We start from the raw sequence: 19,354 nt of genomic DNA on the forward strand, positions 1-19,354 counted from the left end.
CGATACCACTGGATAAAAAAATAATTATTCACTAATATTATAAAACTCTTATTTTTTCAGTAATGTCAGATATATTCACCAGCATATATTGAAGTGATTTATCAGTAAATTAATAGACAGGGTAGCAATTGTAGATTACACAACTTGAAATATTTTTTTTTGCAATTTAATTAAAGTAATGTGCTTTTTTTACCTGCCATTTTTCTGCAAAGTGCATACCAAAGAACGTATTGATTTTTATTTTGGTCCGTATCACAAGGTTGTTGTGGGATTAACTTGGAAGATAAACCCTGTAAATTTCGATTTGGCAAAATACGCAAAAACTGCGGAGGATACATGTGTCGTAAGCAATGTGATACATCAGTAAGTAAGTTCCGATGAGTTGTACACAACGATATCATTTCCATGTACGTTTTGGACAATTTTCTTCTTTTTTCTTGCAATGGCATCATCTGGTGTCTAGACGCTTTAATCATTGTAATTGTAATAAATTAAAGCTGCACTCTCACAGATTGAACGTTTTGACAATTTTTTTAATTTTTTGTCTTGGAACGAGCAAATTTTTGCCTAAATATCTGCAAACCAGTGATAAAAGACTGCTGACAAAAGATCAGATCGCAGCGTTTCATATTTCCGTCCCAAAATTGATGTTTTACGCATTTTTTCTTAAACCGTTAGTAACGGCTTAAGCCATAAAACATTAAATTTGGAATGGAAATATGAAAATCTGCGATCTGATATTTTGTCAGCAGTCTTTCATCACTTGTTAACAAATATTTACGCAAAAAATGCAAATTCCAAGACACAAAGAAATAAAAAAGTTGGAAAAACGGTCAATCTGTGAGAGTGCAGCTTTAAGATTTTATAAGCTTTACGGACATTTATTCTAGACAAGCAACTGTCTTGTTTCGATAAGATACATGTATCTTGAATCCTGGGTTTGGTAATACTTAAAAAAAAGGAGAACATTCTCAAGTTATAATAAAAGGCCTTCACCTTGCACTTCAGTTTCAAATTCAAACTGAAATGGATGCAGTGATTGCCTTGACATTGAATTTGAGACAGAGAGGAAGAAGACGTCATCTATGGTGGGTCCGCCCCTGGCTCACAGACGACAGGAGACACCAGTATGGAGAGTAAAATACATTGATGCAAGAACTGAGAGATGAAGATGCCTCCTCCTTGAAAAAGTATTTGAGGATCACGCCAACAATGTTTGACGCCATACTCCAGCGTCTAACGCCTCGCATTCAGAAAAGGGACATAAGGTTCCTGCTCTTCCTGCTGGCATAAAGCTTGCGATGACGCTGAGGTACATGACCTCTGGGGACACGTACGCCTCCTTGGCGTATGACTTCCGTGTTACTGCGGAAAGTGTATGCCATTTCGTCCCAGGAGTGTGTTCTTCTCTGCTTCAGGAGTATAATGATGACGTTCTGGCCATTCCCAATACTCCAGAGGCCTGACGTGAAGTGGCCGCCCAATTTAAGAGAAGGTGAAACGTGGCCTTATACTCTTGGTGCCCTCGATGGCAAACATGTGGAAATCAAGAAGCCCCCGGATTCGAGTAGTTTGTATCACGATTACAAAGGCTTCTTTAGCATAGTCCTTCTGGCGTTAGTCGATGCAAGCTATTAGTTTATCTGGTGTGTGCTGGGGAAATCCCTTCGAGACTTTTTCCTATTTTTTTCTTCTCAGCTTGGGCCGGCAGATAGTGGCATATGCCTTCGTACGAACGTGAGTGTTCAGGCATCTCTTCTGCTGACAATCGGCGTCTTCAGCAATGATAAGTGGTAGAACTAGCGTTAAGTAGGCCTGTACAAAACCGGGCTTATCCTGACTTTGCCCATGCCCGTGACTTTTTAAAGCTTTCCCAAAACATAAACATTTTCTCCAGATTGTCGTTTTCATGTGCATTGTGATAGGTTTAATATTTACCTTTTTATTTTGAACGTTTTAATAGAAATTTGTAAATCTTACCTTGACTTAATTTTCTTCCGTAAAGTAGTTTCACTCGGGCTAACGCCAAGTGTGGTTTGCGGTGTGAGTCGATATGTGTGTAACACCTTTACCATATACTGTTGCTTTTTAAACCACATTTGATTTACACTACAGCTCGCTCTCCCTGACCATTACTCGCTGCGTGGGAAGTCGCAACTCAAATGTGCTTTATGCCATTCTTTTACACGAACTCGTCAAATTCTGAACTAGTGAATGCAATGCCATTGTCTGTGATCGGTTGCTGGCACAGCCCATATGTAGCAACGATCCTTTGCAATACATGTAGTGACCAAAAACAGTTTCCCCAAGAATTGACCTTCATAGTCAATATACAGTCTCATCCAAGGGCGTTGCGATCATTCCCACGGATGCAATTTCGCTTCTGTGGGAATTATCCTGTTTGTCTGACATCGTTCACATTGTTTCACATGATGTCAGTGTTCATTAAAGTCCACCAAACATTCATATATTTCGACCTGTTTGTTTCTGGATGTCCATCATGCAAACAGAAAAATAAGGTCTAAAATTCATTTTTGGACATTGCTCTGGCCATGGTTTTGCAGAAACACAATCTACTTATATCATCAACATTGCCAATGCTTGATCCTAACTTGTACTGCAACATATACTTGTAACCTGCCAACCTTGCTGTTTTCTTCTGGCTGCAGATGTCGGAATGTTTTCGTTTTCCTTCAGAAAACCCAGTCGCGTTTAATGATCCGAAAGCAACACAAATTTGTTTTCGTACAGATATTGGTGAAACATTCATTTCAAATATCAATGCTAGTGCCTTTTTCAAGAACTGAATAGCTTTTCTTTGTACCTGATAGGGTCCTAGAAGAGGCGTAATCGGCCTCGGAGCAGTCCTCCATTTTGTGTGACAAAACCTCTCCAACCCCATACAACGATGTGTCACAGGCCAACAGGAGCTGTTTTTAAGGTCAAAATAAACTAGCAAATCTAAAAATGCACAGAGGTTCTTTAATGCAGAAATGCCTGGTTTTCGATCTTGTCCCAATACCATGATGTACAAGTAACGAATATAACGGCGTCAAAGTCTTCGATATACGGCCTCTAAACGCCAGCTCCACCACTTTACGGTGGTGCAAAGAAAAAGAGCCGTCGATCCTTCCGTAGTGGAGCTGTGCCCTATGTTTACATGAACAAACGTGAGTATGATTTATATTTTATTTGATAATTTCATTTAACGAACATATTTCGAAAATCATAGAATGTGGTACCGTGTTAGAACACTTCTACTGTAGGCTGGTTACTATTCGTTTCAATATTGTGCAAACTGTGGTGCCAGGAGCTTTTCTCCCGAATCGGACTTGTGCATATTTTGAGATCTGATTGCATAGCAAGTATATTTCGGTGCTAACACACCCCGTAAGAACATTCTCACGCATGCAAACATAACTGTTATGTAAAGTACCTATGCCGGAACACAACAAAACTGATAAGCTCTTCTTAAAAAGGAAAAATGCACATATTTATAAAAATGGTCGCGATGTTGCCCTAATGGTGGCGCTGTCGAGTAGTGGTGGCGCTATCGCGTATGTTTTGCGTTTGAAGCAATATAAAAAAAGTTAACGCTTTTGGAATGAATACAAAGGTTGCTATGTTTATTATTCATTGTTATGCTGGTTATGCATTCTTTTTGCGGAAACAAAACTCTACGCGAATTACCTTAACCTTCCTGAAAACTATTTCGAAAACAAACGGCTAGGTGCTGTTAATTTTACCATAGAACAGTAAGTATCTATCATGTGTGTCATGGCGGCCCATATTCGGTTCAAGTGCTGGTAAGTCCAGTACCATATTGCGCACTCCGCCACAGACCGGAGGTGAAACGTATGGACAAGAAGGAAAAGGTTGGCCTTCCAGAGAAGCGTGTGTGCCATGTCCGCCTTGAGAAACGTCCAGCACAGGCAGCTGAATGGCGTCGACATCTCGAGGATGAGACCGCGCGTCCCATAGAAGTGGGTGCTACCCATGTATATTAGCAGTGAGTAGGCTAGCAGCGAGATCCAGTGGTGCAGGTTGAGCAGGAAATTAAACTGGCGGAAGTAAATGTCTGACCACAAGATCATCCCGCACTCAAATATGAAGAAACCCACGGTTGTAGTCATGGCGAAATGGCTGGACGGAGAGGTGGCGAAAACCACATCTCCCACAAGGTCCGTGTCCATGAATATTGCCCACGTACCGAACACGATACAAAACAGCCCGTACACCCCACGAACCACCGCTAAGTTCCAAAACACCACTTCCTTGGTCTGCAGCTTCCGATAGGTTTGCGTGGTGACGGTGGACATCAACGCGGATATAGCGTACACCGAACAGAAACTCAGGAATGCACCAGCGATGTAGGCTGCTTTGACTGACGGACGGCTCCACTCGGCAGCGGCCAGAGAAGGGTGAATGTAGTCTACCAGACCCATGTTTGGCGTAGTGAGAGCTAGAAAGCCGGGAAGAGCAAACTCCTGGGATCTGATAGAGCTCCTTCCTGTATATATAATAGTTGTATGATGTAAGAGTTGCATTTATGACAATTGTTATTGGTTCTCACGAGTTCAGCTTCATTTTACAAGCCAGTTTATTAAAAGAATTATTTCATCAATATTAACGGTTTAAATAGTTCAATATATGAGTGTGTCACCGCAGCCACACCACCCATCCCCTTTTTGTACCCTAGATTCCGGGCAATATTTGGTGGTATTCCGGATAGCGAGGTTAAGTATGCCGGATTCCACTTATCAGGGTGAGGAATCACGTGACTTCAACGGGGTTCTGACATGTGTCACCACGGTTCAAAACCGATGTAAACAAGCAAGGAATGGACAGTAATTCCTAAACAACTTTTTTAGAGAAAAGATAGGTAAACATTTCTTAGCCTATAAAATACTATGATATTTTCTTATTCTACACGTATAAAATATTTTAGATTTGCTTGTATTATTACGATGTAATCCTTGGCCAAAAATTCAACTCGACGGAATTTTGTAGAACGATGCTACGCTGTGTACGCCGTGATTCTTTGTTTTTTACATATTTCTTAGTCATTTGTTATTGTTAAGAAATCAGACATGCGTTAAAAAGTTAGTTTTGCTCATTATTTTCATCAAATGAATTGTTCGTTAAATGTTATTTTAGTTTTTTTCAATAAATAGCGAATTTTCATGAAGTGCTGTTGTAAACGTGAATGAGATATGTGTTGTCGTTAACGTAAACTTCTTCTCATCTTAAAAAAGCTGACAATGTTAAGTCGGTATGCTTAACAAACTTACCATAACATGCTCAGTTTATTCTATTTTATGGTTTCTATTGCCCTCTTCTTTGTGAATGTATACAACCAAAAACTCTTATTTACGGTATGAATTTACACCAGTTTGATCGATTTGAAAATGTTCAATTTATGTTGCCTGAAGGTCATCAAAAGCAGACTTCCAAATACTCAGTATCCCTCTGCAGTTTCACCAAATGTTTAGAAAGATGGATAAATTAAATGGACGAAGTAATACATACACTAAAATGGAAGGCAAAATTCACTTCAGCCAAACCCGTCTCATGTACGTTCCAAAGTGAAAGAAATTCAACAGCCAAGAAACGACAAATAACCATAACAATTCAATAACAATATCGCCATTCCTAAAGGTAAATCATAAAATTGGCCACGCTCTAGTTAAATCCCATGCTTCGAAAATGGTCAATATATCTTTATCCATAAGAAATCAGGAAATAATAAGAAGCACTGACAACGAATTTGACTACCATGAAAATGACCTTCCCTCGTAAGATGATAATTTGTATCTTGCATGGCTTTTCGTGTAAAAAGGTTGATCCCAACCCGAGCCTAGCGTGTTATGCGGAAACAAGGTTACAAAGTTTTCACTTTTCAAATAATACCATATGACAATGTTTCCATTCTGCTGCAGACGACGGTCTTCAGCAGGGGAGGCAAGTGTGTGATGACAATAGAAAAGTAGTTCATTGCGGGTATTTTTTATCTATAGCCATGATCACGATAAGGATCTCCAGCGTGACCAAATATTTGAATCTTTTTATCTGGGGAGGGGTGGGAGAGAAATTGATAGCTTTAACGCCATAGAAGAAAATATCACCAACCAGACACCTTAAGTGGAATCATAAGCCTCGAGTTGTGATAATAAAGTTTCATAGTTTATTCAAATGCATAAAGGCCATAGGCGCATGGACATACATCAATGGAATTCATAAAATATATAATTAAATGCACTTCTATCAATCGATCGTAGGTCACGATATATATTAATACACGTATACTTATCTTTACCAACAAGGTACATTCGAAACACAAATAAGACATAGACAGTACACATACAATATAATATAACCAAAGGAAGGTGACAGTGGTTACAGATATCATTTGAATGAGTTATTTAACATCATTATAAATACAGCAGGGACTCCAAATTAAAAAGTTTAGTGGTAAACAGTGCTTATTTCCTTTGAATAGTATTATTGGTATTTGTAAAAGTTCAACAAATTTGGTTGTATTTGGTCTATCTAAATAGTATTTATGTATGTATTGTCTTCTAAAATAACTTAATAAAGTACATTCAAACAAGAAATGAAAATCATCTACTATTTTATAGCAAACTTGACATTTCCTTTCATATTCAGATATAGGAGTAGGTTGGTGCCATCCACCGGCCTCAATTTCTTACCTGTGTGACGAAAGTCTATGTCTCGTCAATGCTTTCCTAAATTTAACTATATTATCAGCACACAAAAATGGTTGTAACTTAGCAAATCATTTTTGTACATATTCATTTAGTCTCGGTTTCAGTTCACATATAAATATATATTAAAATCACGAACACTTCGAAATAACCAAGAACTTAAAATCCTAGTGATTGTTATATATCTATAATAACTTTTGCTCATGACTAACAATTTGGCAATATTTTTAAATCTCTGTACAATTTTTTTTAAACAGCTTTAACATATTCAATATCATCACATTGTGAAATCTTTCAAAAATAATTAATCACATTTACAATCCTATAATTAGTAATTCTTCCAAGTTCTATATACACAAAATTGTTCTAAGTCCGTGGTGTTTAACACCCAGTTTTTCTTTACAGAACTTTGAATAAACTCTTTCTAACGTAATGCTATCATGTAGACCTAAAACTTCACAACCATAGTTTAAAGTAAGATATATATATTTATCAAACAAAGATAAATACTGGCATGTTGCTATATCAGGAAATTTACTAGGTCTGAATTAAGCTTGTAAAAAGTCTTCACAGCTTTACACTAATAGTTATGTGAAAAACACACCATTTTTTCTATAACAGTTATCTTTTAACAACAACAGGTTATATTGTAACTCACTTTCAGATTCTGATGAAATAGAGTGCCCTAAATACGTTTCCTTTTTGAAAAAAAAACTACACATATTTGAAAAACTCAGATAGTTTTGTCATTTGTGTACACATTTCCGATGTATAATGTATTCAAAGTTGTACGTAGGCCATTGTCAAACAACAATGGTATATGATTATATTTATGTAAACAAGAATATGACTTTCCGTATGTAATATACAAACATATATAAAAAAATACAATTGCATCCATTACATCAATAATTTACACTGTGGGGGAGCAAAAACAATCACGTGACCACAAATGCGAACGACCACGGAGAAATTGAGACAACAAAACGTATGTTTTTGACGTTTTCTTTATTATCTTGAATCGAATTAAAACATGACCTAGCCTATGGTACGGAACATAATTTCCGATTTCATGTGGTATACTGTCTGATATTCTTGGTGTCGTAGTTTTTGAGAACATTCAATAACAAATTTGGAATGGAGGATGCAGACGACCACACATTTTGTATATCTTGCAAAAAACAATGATAAAACGGCTAGTTTTACCTGGTTCTTTACGAAAAACACCTATTTAAGCAAATATATACCATTTAGAGTACCTTTGCAAGGGGTATTGATGTTTTTGAAGGCAATATTAAAATATCAAATTATGCGAACGATCACTCGAGAATTTTAGGCGAACGATCACACTTTTTAAATTAAATTTGAAGGGGGTGAGAATAAAGCCTTCGTGATCTCAATGTTTCTTTCTATTCGCAGGACATTTGTATCCGCACAGGACGCACACACGTGTATAATCTTCTCGACAAATCCGACATGTCAACACCAGAATGTGACCGAGATTGTGCGGTATGCGTTTCGAGGCATTTGACCATTGTAAAGGAGATTATTGTCAAGTAAGATGCTGATAGAAGTCACTTTAGAATGTGTGTCTAGAATGAAAAGAAGTACCAAGGGCAATTTTCGGATGCCAAGATCTAACGTACATTTGATAGGGTTAAAACCCACCCAAATCCCATGATACCTATATCTCTAAGTATGTCAATCGTTAAACTTGTTAAAACACCAATTTTTGTATTGTACGATGAAGAAAACATACATTTAATTGATCTCATCCACACAATTTCAGGGACCGTATGTTCGATATACGTTCGACGAAAAGTAAGAAGAGTGGTACAGTATGTTTGGATCGAAATTCATTACCAAAAGCCCTTACAGAAAAAATGCATTAAATGTGAACAGTTATTGTGAATAATATGTAAATATTTTGCGAACTATCTGCGAACATGTATCTTCTTCTAAGAATTCATTCGCACAATGTTCACAGAATGTTCACTTTTCACATGCAAATTAGATTATCTGCGAACTCAAATTGCAAACAAATTGTACAAATGGAGATCATTAAATGTTAACAACTTGCGAATATCAAATGTTAACAATTCGCGAATATTAAATGGTAACAACTTGCGAATATTAAATGTTAACAATTCGCGAATATTAAATGGTAACAACTTGCGAATATTAAATGTAAACAATTTGCGAACAGTACATGTAAACAATTTGCGAATAGTACATGTGAACCATTCGCGAACTATGAACCAATAAATGTTAACAATATGCGAACAATAAATGTGAACTATTGGAGATCAGTAGATGTGAATAACCTGTGATATATATAAATATATTGTGATACTGTGTGCAAAACTTTTGGAGTCAAATCCTAAATTGCCATTTTGGAGTATATATCAAATGTAAGAAGTGAAAACAATTATTATACAGTTTATTCAAACACAAAGTAATTATTCATTTTGTTTTTGTCTACATACATGCATTATACCTTTTAACAAACAATTTTTGCTTATTTTTTCCAATAATTTTGTCTTATATACTTGTCAAAAAATTCCATTTAAGTAACTTACAGGTAACCATACTTATTGTTATAACATACAGTTTCAGTCATAATATTGCAGAAATGAGCTGCAGTAAGATTAGATTACCATATCAAAGTTAACAAAGTTAAATTGAAATTTTATCAGGTTTTTTTTAAAGTGTTATAAGGGCCTGCAAACCCCTGGCCACAGTTATGAAAAAGGTAGAACTAAGAAATAGATTGGCAACCTCCTGCCTTCATAGAATTAAAAGCTTAAGACAGTCAAATATTGATTTTGTTTTGATAACAACTTTATATTAACATGATTATAAATACACACAGGCTTTCCATATTTGGCACTTGAAACCTAATAGTACTTCAATTAAACATTATACAATGTTCCTTACATTTTCTGTAACATTCAAAATGTTAAAATTCTTCACAGCTAAATGAAGGGTGTTCTATTGACACATGGAAACCTGTCTCTTTTCTGTGGCTCCCTGTCTTTCTTTAACCTGGCTAAACCCCTAAGAGGTTTGTTTACATAGTTATAGTAAATATCAGTAAGTTTCTAATTCCTGGAGTTTTCTCATACTGAGAAATAACGTTAATACTTATTTCTGATTGACAAATACTAGTCCAAACAAACAGCTCTAAAAGTTAATTAACAGGTTGTACAGTTTGTTCAATGCTTTGGTTGAGACTGTCAAGGGCACACTGTCTTTTTAAATGTCAAATCTGCTGTATTATCTGATCTTGTCATGTTAATACCACTGCCATTCACGATCCATCCCCTTGATGCAGATTTCGGAAAGGAGTTCAGGTAACACAACTACTCTGGTTTTCATCAAGGTAAACTACACCATATCCGATGCAACAAACCTGCACTGCACAAAGCCAGGCCTGTTTGCTGAAAGTATGAATTGATAGAAATTATGTCTAGTTCAGTCATATTTTGACATCACAATAAAGCACACAAAAACAAGCTTATATAAAGATTTAGATATCATACTAGTATTTTGACAAAGTGAGGAGTTTCTTGACTAGTTAAAACAGCATTTATTCTTGTTGATCATTGTTGAAAATTTGAAATGTAATATAGAAATAACATACTTATGAAAGTTCACATATACATTCGTCCTCTGGCAATAGGTATGCAAAGTTGCATTTTATCAATTTCAACAGTTATTGAGTTATGGTCAAGGTTATTTTTTTGACATGTAACTGACAACAATTAAAAGGCTAACATCTTAAGTGAATACTCTTGAAAATCTAGGGCTCAATTCTGTTAGGTAAGTATTTTCAAAATTAAAGTACTCTACTATAGGGATAAATGTGCAAAATTTATTATCTACCTGCTTTTCCAAAGACCAAAGTGCCAATTTCGGCTTTTCTTCTCCAAACCATGGTACTTGAAGTAGTGATCATCATGCTCACAGCAGTGTCTGCTCCCTTCCCCGGCAAATCAGTCTCATCAAGCAAATAAACTGCTTGTTATCCTGCAACATTTGATACACGTACATCTTTATTTTATAGTATAAAATATAATAATGTATAATACATGCTATTTTGTTAATCTAAACTATTGCATGATTTCAAAATAAAATATGGAAACCAGTTAATTATTCGGTATTACACAAAATGCCTTCTGATTACGCATCACATGATTGTCATGTGTGCAACCACAAATATTCTCCTTACTTGAAAAAAACTGTCAGTTAATAATTTAATTAGCCGGTTATTAATTTGTGAACTTAAGTTATAAATAACTAAAATGTACCTGAGTGCTCTGCACATACTCCAAACTACGATGACGAGGCATTTCCATATAGTTTTGAACAGTATTGGACCAGTCGGTTGGGCATGATGGGGGAAGAAGACTGGCAGGGAAATGTTAACTGCAACATGGGAGGGTGTCGGACAGGGAGCATGGATACTGTCCTGAAATAAGATAGCAATATGATGCATATAAATACACTGTAACAGTTATGTTTTCCACAAATGTTATTCCTAGTCAGTAACAAAGTTCTTTATGTGAACATTCTGCGACTTAAATGTGAACATTCTGCGAAATGAAACCCCTTCGTTTGATAAACTGACATTTTATATGTTCTAATTGTGAACATTATGTTAACTTTAACATTCACAAGTTATAACCGTATTTTATTGTGAACTTATTGCGAATAGCAGTCCTAGGTGTGCGCTGATTATTCGCATAAGCTGCGAACATTCTGCGAATGATACCTGCGAATACTGGTGTTCACAATATATTCACAAATTGTTCGCGAGTTGTTCACAAAAAGGCATTCATTCTGTAAGGGAGGGGCACTGGGTGTCAGAAGGGAAATGGCGAGGAGAAATGATTGAAAAACGTTAGTTACATCCTAAATGGGATTCCTAAACATTCAATGTTAACTATCGATATGATCATATGGAACTTCTATTAATGCTACTGGGTAGTTCATTTATAGCGGGCGAATGACATGTGTAGTCATTACTCAATTACAAGTTGTTTCTGATTTAATATGTGCTGTGCCTTTATTCACTTATATGGCAATAATCAGTGTTATTATATGGCAATAATAGTGAAGAATAATCAAATAAAACTGATATTTTATAACGTTTATTGTCTTTATTTTAAAAATACAAACGGATCACAGTAAACACAGAGTATAAATTACATCAATATGAAACAGAAATGTCCGCATTTGTTTGTGAAACAATCACAATTATACGATTGATATAGCATGTAATACTGATCAGGATGTTTACATGTAAAACTTAAACATACAAAAATAATCACAGAGCAAATCACAAAAAGTGAAATGAATCACCTACAATAATCTTTTATGCTAACCTATCGACTCAAAATAATACAAGAATTTACTAATAAAAAAATCGGAAAAAGAATTGTGACGTCACCACACATGTGTACGACCACGGCGATCTTGACACAACAAAAGGTATGTTTGTGTATATTTTCTTTACTAAATTGAATCAAATTAAAACAATACCTAGCCCATGGTACGCCTTATTATTTCCGCTTTCATGTGGTAAACCGTCTGTTATTCTTGTTGTTGTAGTTTTTGAGAACATTCAAAAACAAATTTGGAATCGGCGATGCAGACGACCACACATTTTGTTTATCTTGCAAAATACAATGATAAATCGGCTAATTTCCAATGGTTCTTTACAAAAAGTTATATAAACAGTAAATATATACCATTTACAATACATTTTCAAGGCGAAATGATGTTTTTGAAAGAAATCGTACAATATTAAATTATGCGAACGACCACACTCGAGAATTTTAGGCGAACGACCACACTTTTTTATCTAATTTTGATAAGAGTGCGAATAAAGCTTCAAATACTTTATTTCTTAATGTGTATAGTTTATCTTTTAGATGGAGAGTCGACAACCTCAGGTCTGCAGATATTGTGGCAAGGTCCTTTCGAACATTTCAACACTGCGGCAGCACGAAACAACACATACATTATTAGAAAACTTATTGTATTTTCTAACAATATTTTGTTTTTGAAATCTAATCGCCGTATGTACATAACCATGAAGGCATTTTCAGAACTGTTTTAGTAAATTCCTGCTTTTGTTTGAGGCGATGGGTTTTTAGCTCGACTATTCCAAGACTAACGAGTGCTATCCTACTCACCCTAGCGTCAAACTTTGGTTAAGGTTTTGCATGTAAGCACCTTTAAGTCATTATCTCAGAAAATATATGTATTGCATTGAAACTTCAGACAGGCGTTTCCAACTATCCAACAGACTTAATTAATCAAGTAAGATAGCTCCAGTTTGCATAAAATGTAAATTATGGCCCTTTATTATTCGACTAAAAGATTCTGGTTAAGGTTTTGCATATATACCAAAGCTTTGCAATCTAAACTTAAAAGCGACGGAACAGTTGAGCGCGCTGTCTCTGTGACAGCTCTTATTATAAAAGATCATTGCACTGTTATTAATTTCATTTTTGTGTTTTTTTTCCAGAACTTTATTAGTAAACTCTTGTACTATTTCGAGGCGATAGGTTAGCAATAAAGATTAATGTAGGTGATTCATTTCACTTTTTGTGATTTGCTCTGTGATTACATTTGTATGTTTATTTTTTACATGTAAACAGCCTGATCTTATAAATGCGATTGTTTCACAAACAAATGCGGACATTTTTTGTTTCATGTTGATGTGATTTATACTCTGTGTTTACTGTGATCCGTTTGTATTTTTAAAATAAAGACAATAAACGTTATCAAATATCAGTTTTATTTGATTAATCTTCGCTATTATTGCCATATAATAACACTGACTATTGCCATATAAGTGACGTGTCAATAAAGAATAATGGCACAACACATATTTAATAAAAAACAACTTGTTATTGAGTAATGACTACACATGTCATTCGCCGGTTATAAATGAACTACCCAGTAACATTTGAAGTTCCATATGATTATATCGATAGTCAACATTGAATGTTTAGGAATCTCATTTAGGATGTAACTAACGTTTTTCAATCATTTCTCCTCGCCTTTTCCCTTCTGACACCCAGTGCCCCTGATAAATTAAATGTATGTTTTCTTCATCTTACAATACAAACATTGTTGTTTTAACAAGTTTAACGATGGACAGACTTAGAGATATAGGTGTCATGTGATTTGGGTGGGTTTTAGCCATATCAAATGTGCGTTTGATCTTGGCATCCGAAAATTGCCCTAGTATTTCTTTTCATACTAGACACACATCCTAGAGTGACTCTATCAGCATCTTACTTGACAATCATCTTTATAATGGCCGAATGCCTCGAAACGCATGCCGCACAATCTCGGTCACATTCTGGTGTTGACATGTCGGATTTGTCGAGAAGATTATACACGTGTGTGCGTCATGTGCGGATACAAATGTCCTACGAATAGAAAAAAAAGCATTGAGATCACGGAGGCTTTATTCGCACCCCATTCAAATTTAATTTAAAAAGTGTGGTCGTTCGCCTAAAATTTTCGAGTGTGGTCGTTCGCATAATTTGATATTTTAATATTGCCATCAAAACCATCAATACCCCTTGCAAAGGTACTCTAAATGGTATATATTTGCTTTAATAAGTGTTTTTCATAAAGAACCAGGTGAAACTAGCCGTTGTATCATTGTTTTTGCAAGATATACAAAATGTGTGGTCGTCTGCATCCTCGATTCCAAATTTGTTATTGAATGTTCTCAAAAACTACGACACCAAGAATATCAGACAGTATACCACATGAAATCGGAAATTATGTGCCGTACCATGGGCTAGGTCTTGTTTTAATTCGATTCAAGATAATAAAGAAAACATCAAAAACATACGTTTTGTTGTCTCAATTTCTCCGTGGTCGTTCGCATTTGTGGTCACGTGATTGTTTTTGCTCCCTCACAGTGCACTACATCAATTGAATTTATCCATCTTTTGTCAACATTTGGTGAAATGTATCAGGGTTGGCTCCGTCCCTTACAGAGGGTCAATGAATAATTTGGACGTATCACCATGACAGCCAACCTAGAACATAAATTTAACATTTTAAAATCGATCAAATGGATGGATAAACATTCATTTCATGAAAGAAATATCATTTGGAATAAAAGTTCAATTTTGGAAAGGAATAATACAAACATGAAGGAAATAAAATAAAATATAGTGGCCGAGATCCTAAATAATAAATTTGCTTAGCCTAATGTAGAAAAAGTATCATTACAGGACAACGGAAATGATATTTGTAAAGAAATGTCGTAAGTCCATTATGATTCAAAATTGGAAACCAAAATTGTGAATTTTAGTTCACGTCATATCTAGCAGGCTTAATAACATAAACTAGTTTTGTAAAACGCCGGCCACACCTGTATACAATCCTACCATGCAAAAGGTAACCATAACCGCTGAGCCTGAATCGGAAGCTTTTCGTGCAATACTTTGGTAAGAACCCTGGGGAAGCACGGCTTTCTCGTTATCGCAGGTGAATCATGGCTTCCTCGTTATCGTAAGTGAATCACGGCTTCCTCCCTATCGTAGGTGAATCATGGCTTCCTTGTTATCGTAGGTAAATCACGGCTTCCTCCTTATCAGAGGTTAATCATGGCTTCTACGCTATCGTAGGTGAATCACGGCTTCTTCGTTATCGTAGGCGAATCACGTCTTCTGCGTTAACTTAGGTCATTCACGGCTTCCGCGTTATCGAAGGTGAATCAAGGCTTTCTCGTTATCGTATGGGAGTCAAGGCTTCTGCATTATCGTAGGTGAATCACGGCTTCCGCGTTATTGTAGGTAAAACACGCCTTCTATATTATCACAGGTGAATCACGGCTTTCGCGTTATTGTAGGTGAATGACGTCTCTAGCGTTATCATAGGTGAATCACGGCTTTCTCGTTATCGTAGATGAAACACGGCTTCCGGGTTATCGTAGGTAAACGGCTTCCTCGTTATCGTGGGTAAATCACGTCTTCCGCGCTATCTTAGGTGATTCACGGTTTCTGCGTAATCGTAGTTGAATTACGGCTACCTATTTATAATAAGTGAACCACGGCCTCCTTGCTATGGTACATGTAGGTGCATCACAGCTTCCTCGTTATTGAAGGTGAATCAGGGCTTATGCGTTATCGTAGGTGAAACACGGCTTCCGCGTTATCGAAGGTGACTCACAGCTTCTGCGTTATTGAAGGTGAAGCACGGCTTCCGCGTTATCGTAGGCGAAGCACGGCTTCCTCGTTATCGCAGGCGAATCACGGGTTTCGCGTTATCGTATGTGAATCACGTCTCTCGCGTTATCATAGGTGAATCGCGGCTTTCTCGCTATCGTAGGTAAAGCACGGCATCCGGGGTATCATATGTGTATCACAGCTTCTGCGTTATCGTCATTCTCGTTTACCAGAGTGACCACGGTGATGATGCTATGTGTACCACAGTCTGGTTCAATCGCCCCGATTCTGAGTGCAAACAGTTAAAAATTCAGCCAATCAGAGACGTTTCGCTGTTTTCTGTTTATAGATTATCTCGGAGTCGGCAAGCCGTGGCGATTGCCTATAGCCAATGAAAAAGAGCCTTACCAACACAATCAAGATTTAGGAAAACTGACGACAACCATCAAGAGACAAGAGTCCAGCTTTTCATACTTCTTGTATGATGATTAATGACACGTTTACCGCATATTTAGTTCTTTCATCTTAAATCCGTTAAAATTCAAATAGGTATCAAGAAGTGACAGATTTCTGAATGGCATTTCATCTTTTTGTATTTAGCATGCACTTGTGTGGTTCTTTTTTTTTGGTTTAATTCTTTTGTTTTACGTTAACTCATATGCTCAGTTATAGGCCTCAGGAATAATACTTTGAACTTTTATAAAAATACTTATGGCCTATTACAGGCATACAGAGTTAACAAACAAAATGCAAAAATAAAATGGAATGACGGACAACTGGAACTTTAGTGTATTTGGATACTGTTAGTAATATTTATCAATACATTTTTTTCCTATCTGCATAAAAAATAACATGTCAAAAGATAATGAAACTCATCACCAAGGTCATTTATATCACATTAATGTACACGTTCGTAAAGCCCTATCAAAATTCATATAACGACCACTCACAAAAGGAATAAAATTGTTTAAACATCTAAATGTACATATCATATTTATATAAGCAAGATTCCATGAAACATTGGTAAGATAGTTTTCAACTTAAATTCTGTATTGAATACGGTCGAGTATATTCGCTTTGAACGTGTTCACCGGTCTCTAGGTCAACCAGTGCCGGGCAGGATCCGCAACATCGTTGCAAAGTTCACGTTTTTTAAGGACCGGGAGGTAGTAAGGAGACAGTGGAAGTATTTGGCGAGGACGGGCCGTCAGATGTACGAACAGTTTCCACTGGAAGTACTGGACAAACGCCACAGGCTAGTGCCCAAGATGAAGGACGCCAGGAAGGAGGGCAAACGTTCATGGATAGTGTGCGACAACCTGTACGTAGACGGCAAGCCGGTGAGGAGCTAGGGGCACGACGGAGGTGAACTCTCGGTTCTTTCATGGAATGTTCATGGACTAAATAGGGACAAAATAAGAGAGCATAGACTTTGTAAATATTTTAGATAAATATTATATTTGTTTCCTTTATGAGTCATGGTGTGATTCTTCTAGTAATATTGATTTAAAGGGGTATAAATCACATAATTTTTATCGTAAATTTCAACATAGGAACGCTAAGCGAAATAGTGGTGGAATAGTTTTATATGTCAAAGAGAACTTAAGCGATGGAATTGAAATAATTAAAAATCATTTCGATACAATCATTTGGTTAAAACTTGATCACACCTTTTTTAATATCCTCGAAGACATTTATTTATGTGGAACCTATATTTGGGGCGAGGACTCGCCCATATACAATACTGTAAATGTTGATTTATTTGATATTTTAGAAAACGATCTGTTTTTATATGATAGTCTTGGATGTGTATTTGTATGTGGTGATTTGAACAGTAGGGTTGGAAGTAAAAAAGATTATGTTGTTCATGATAAATATAATTGGTACACTGATAGTCACGATTACGAATTTGATTGCACCCCTGAGAGGGCCTCATTCGACAGTTCACATAATAATCAAGGGATAAAACTATTATATATTTGTAAACGGTCAAGTTTTCGCATTGTTAACGGTAGTATTGGTAATACCAATCAACATACATTTTTGTCACATAACGGCTGTTCTATGATTGACTATTTGTTGTCGAGTGAGCGTAATTTTTCACATATCAAAGACTTTAAAATAGAAACTTTCAATGAATGGAGTGATCATGCCCCGTTACATATTTCATTACTATGTAATTAATAGTATTGTACCAGAAACTACAAACTACTCTGAAATTAAATATAAGTGGAATGTCTCTTTTCGGGAGCAATTCCGTTCCGGGATTATTGCTAATTTACCTGCTTTTAACAATATAGTCAATAGTGCAGAACGCTCGAGCAAAGATTCCGTTAATAATATGTTATCTATGTTTACAAACACATTACGAGGTGTAGCCGACCCATTGTTTTCTAAAGAATGTTTTTTTTATACAGATGAAGTTTATTTTGAAAATTAAACAAGTAGTAATAATGGGTTGGTTTGACCGTGACTGTATCGTTGCACGGAACCTGTATTTAGGAGCAGTTAGAATTTTTGATATTGATAAATCAGATGCTAACAGATTAATTTTATGTGATCGGAAAACTCATTATAAAAAAAAAATGTCCGTAAAAAGAAGAATATTGATTACAAAAAGAGAATGGGAGATATTGAAAACTTAAGAAAGAGGAGACCTAGAGAGTTTTGGAAACATTTTAAGTCTAAGTCTTCTAATAAATCAAACAAAATACCACTAAATGAATTTCGGGAATATTTTGAACCCCTCAGTAATAACACTTTTGGTGGTATTAATCACGAGGCAGAACCAAATAATTCCTTTCCTGAACTGGATGAACCGATATCACTACAAGAAATTATAAATGCTGTTAAGTCATTGAAACGATCAGGGGCGTAGTTTGACGAAAATATATGTGTAGGCCACTTTCTGGGGAGGGGGGGGGGGGGGGTGGGTAAGAGAGCATGCATCCCCGGGATTTCGTTTTAGCTAGATGGTCGTGGATGCGTTTAAGCGTATGATTCTTTGTTGTAAAAACATTAATGAGAGTAACGATATCAATATGTTTTACCTAAAATAAGTGTTTTATGTAATCAAAGCGCAGACTACTGCAGATTTCGACAAATAATATACGTATCGTCAATGTCGTATGAATATTATGTATTTTAGTGAAAAGGAAAACGATATATTTGAAATACCTGGTTTTCGATATATTAATCAAGTTTTTACTGCAGATTTGGCATTTTTATTTTTTCGTTTTTTTATTTTTGAAAATTGTGTAGGCCGCGGCCTACACGGCCTATAGGAAGCTACGCCCCTGACGATGTAAAGCCTATGGCAGTGATACTATGTTGAATGAATAGTTTATTGAAAATGTAGATATTTTAACTTCGCATTTATGTGATTTGTTTAACAATATATTGAATTCGGGTTATTATCCCGAA

The 19,354-nt window shown here is 36.1% G+C and overlaps 1 protein-coding gene and 1 long non-coding RNA gene across 2 annotated transcripts; both read right to left on the reverse strand.

The window, feature by feature from the left end:
* Nucleotides 1–1,201: 1,201 nt before the first annotated feature.
* On the reverse strand, nucleotides 1,202–4,445 carry LOC128216178 (protein CLN8-like). The gene is made up of 2 exons (XM_052922754.1): nucleotides 3,755–4,445; nucleotides 1,202–1,365 (listed from the first exon to the last, which is right to left on the reverse strand). The coding sequence occupies exons 1-2, from the start codon at nucleotides 4,443–4,445 to the stop codon at nucleotides 1,202–1,204; spliced, it is 855 nt and encodes a 284-aa protein (XP_052778714.1).
* A 4,361-nt stretch (nucleotides 4,446–8,806) lies between these two features.
* Nucleotides 8,807–11,191, reverse strand: LOC128218215 (uncharacterized). The gene is made up of 3 exons (XR_008258336.1): nucleotides 11,036–11,191; nucleotides 10,611–10,754; nucleotides 8,807–10,165 (listed from the first exon to the last, which is right to left on the reverse strand). It is a non-coding gene; the product is annotated as an uncharacterized LOC128218215 (long non-coding RNA).
* Nucleotides 11,192–19,354: the final 8,163 nt, after the last annotated feature.

This window comes from Mya arenaria, chromosome 14 (genome assembly GCF_026914265.1).
Source record: "Mya arenaria isolate MELC-2E11 chromosome 14, ASM2691426v1".
Taxonomy (NCBI): domain Eukaryota; kingdom Metazoa; phylum Mollusca; class Bivalvia; order Myida; family Myidae; genus Mya; species Mya arenaria.

Coding starts and splice junctions, on each gene's coding strand:
- LOC128216178 (XM_052922754.1), bottom strand. CDS start 4,445: ATGGGTCTGGTAGACTACATTCACCCTTCTCTGGCCGCTGCCGAGTGG. Junction 1,366..3,754: donor ACACATGATAGATACTTACT/GTTCTATGGTAA, acceptor CACTTTCCGCAG/TAACACGGAAGTCATACGCC.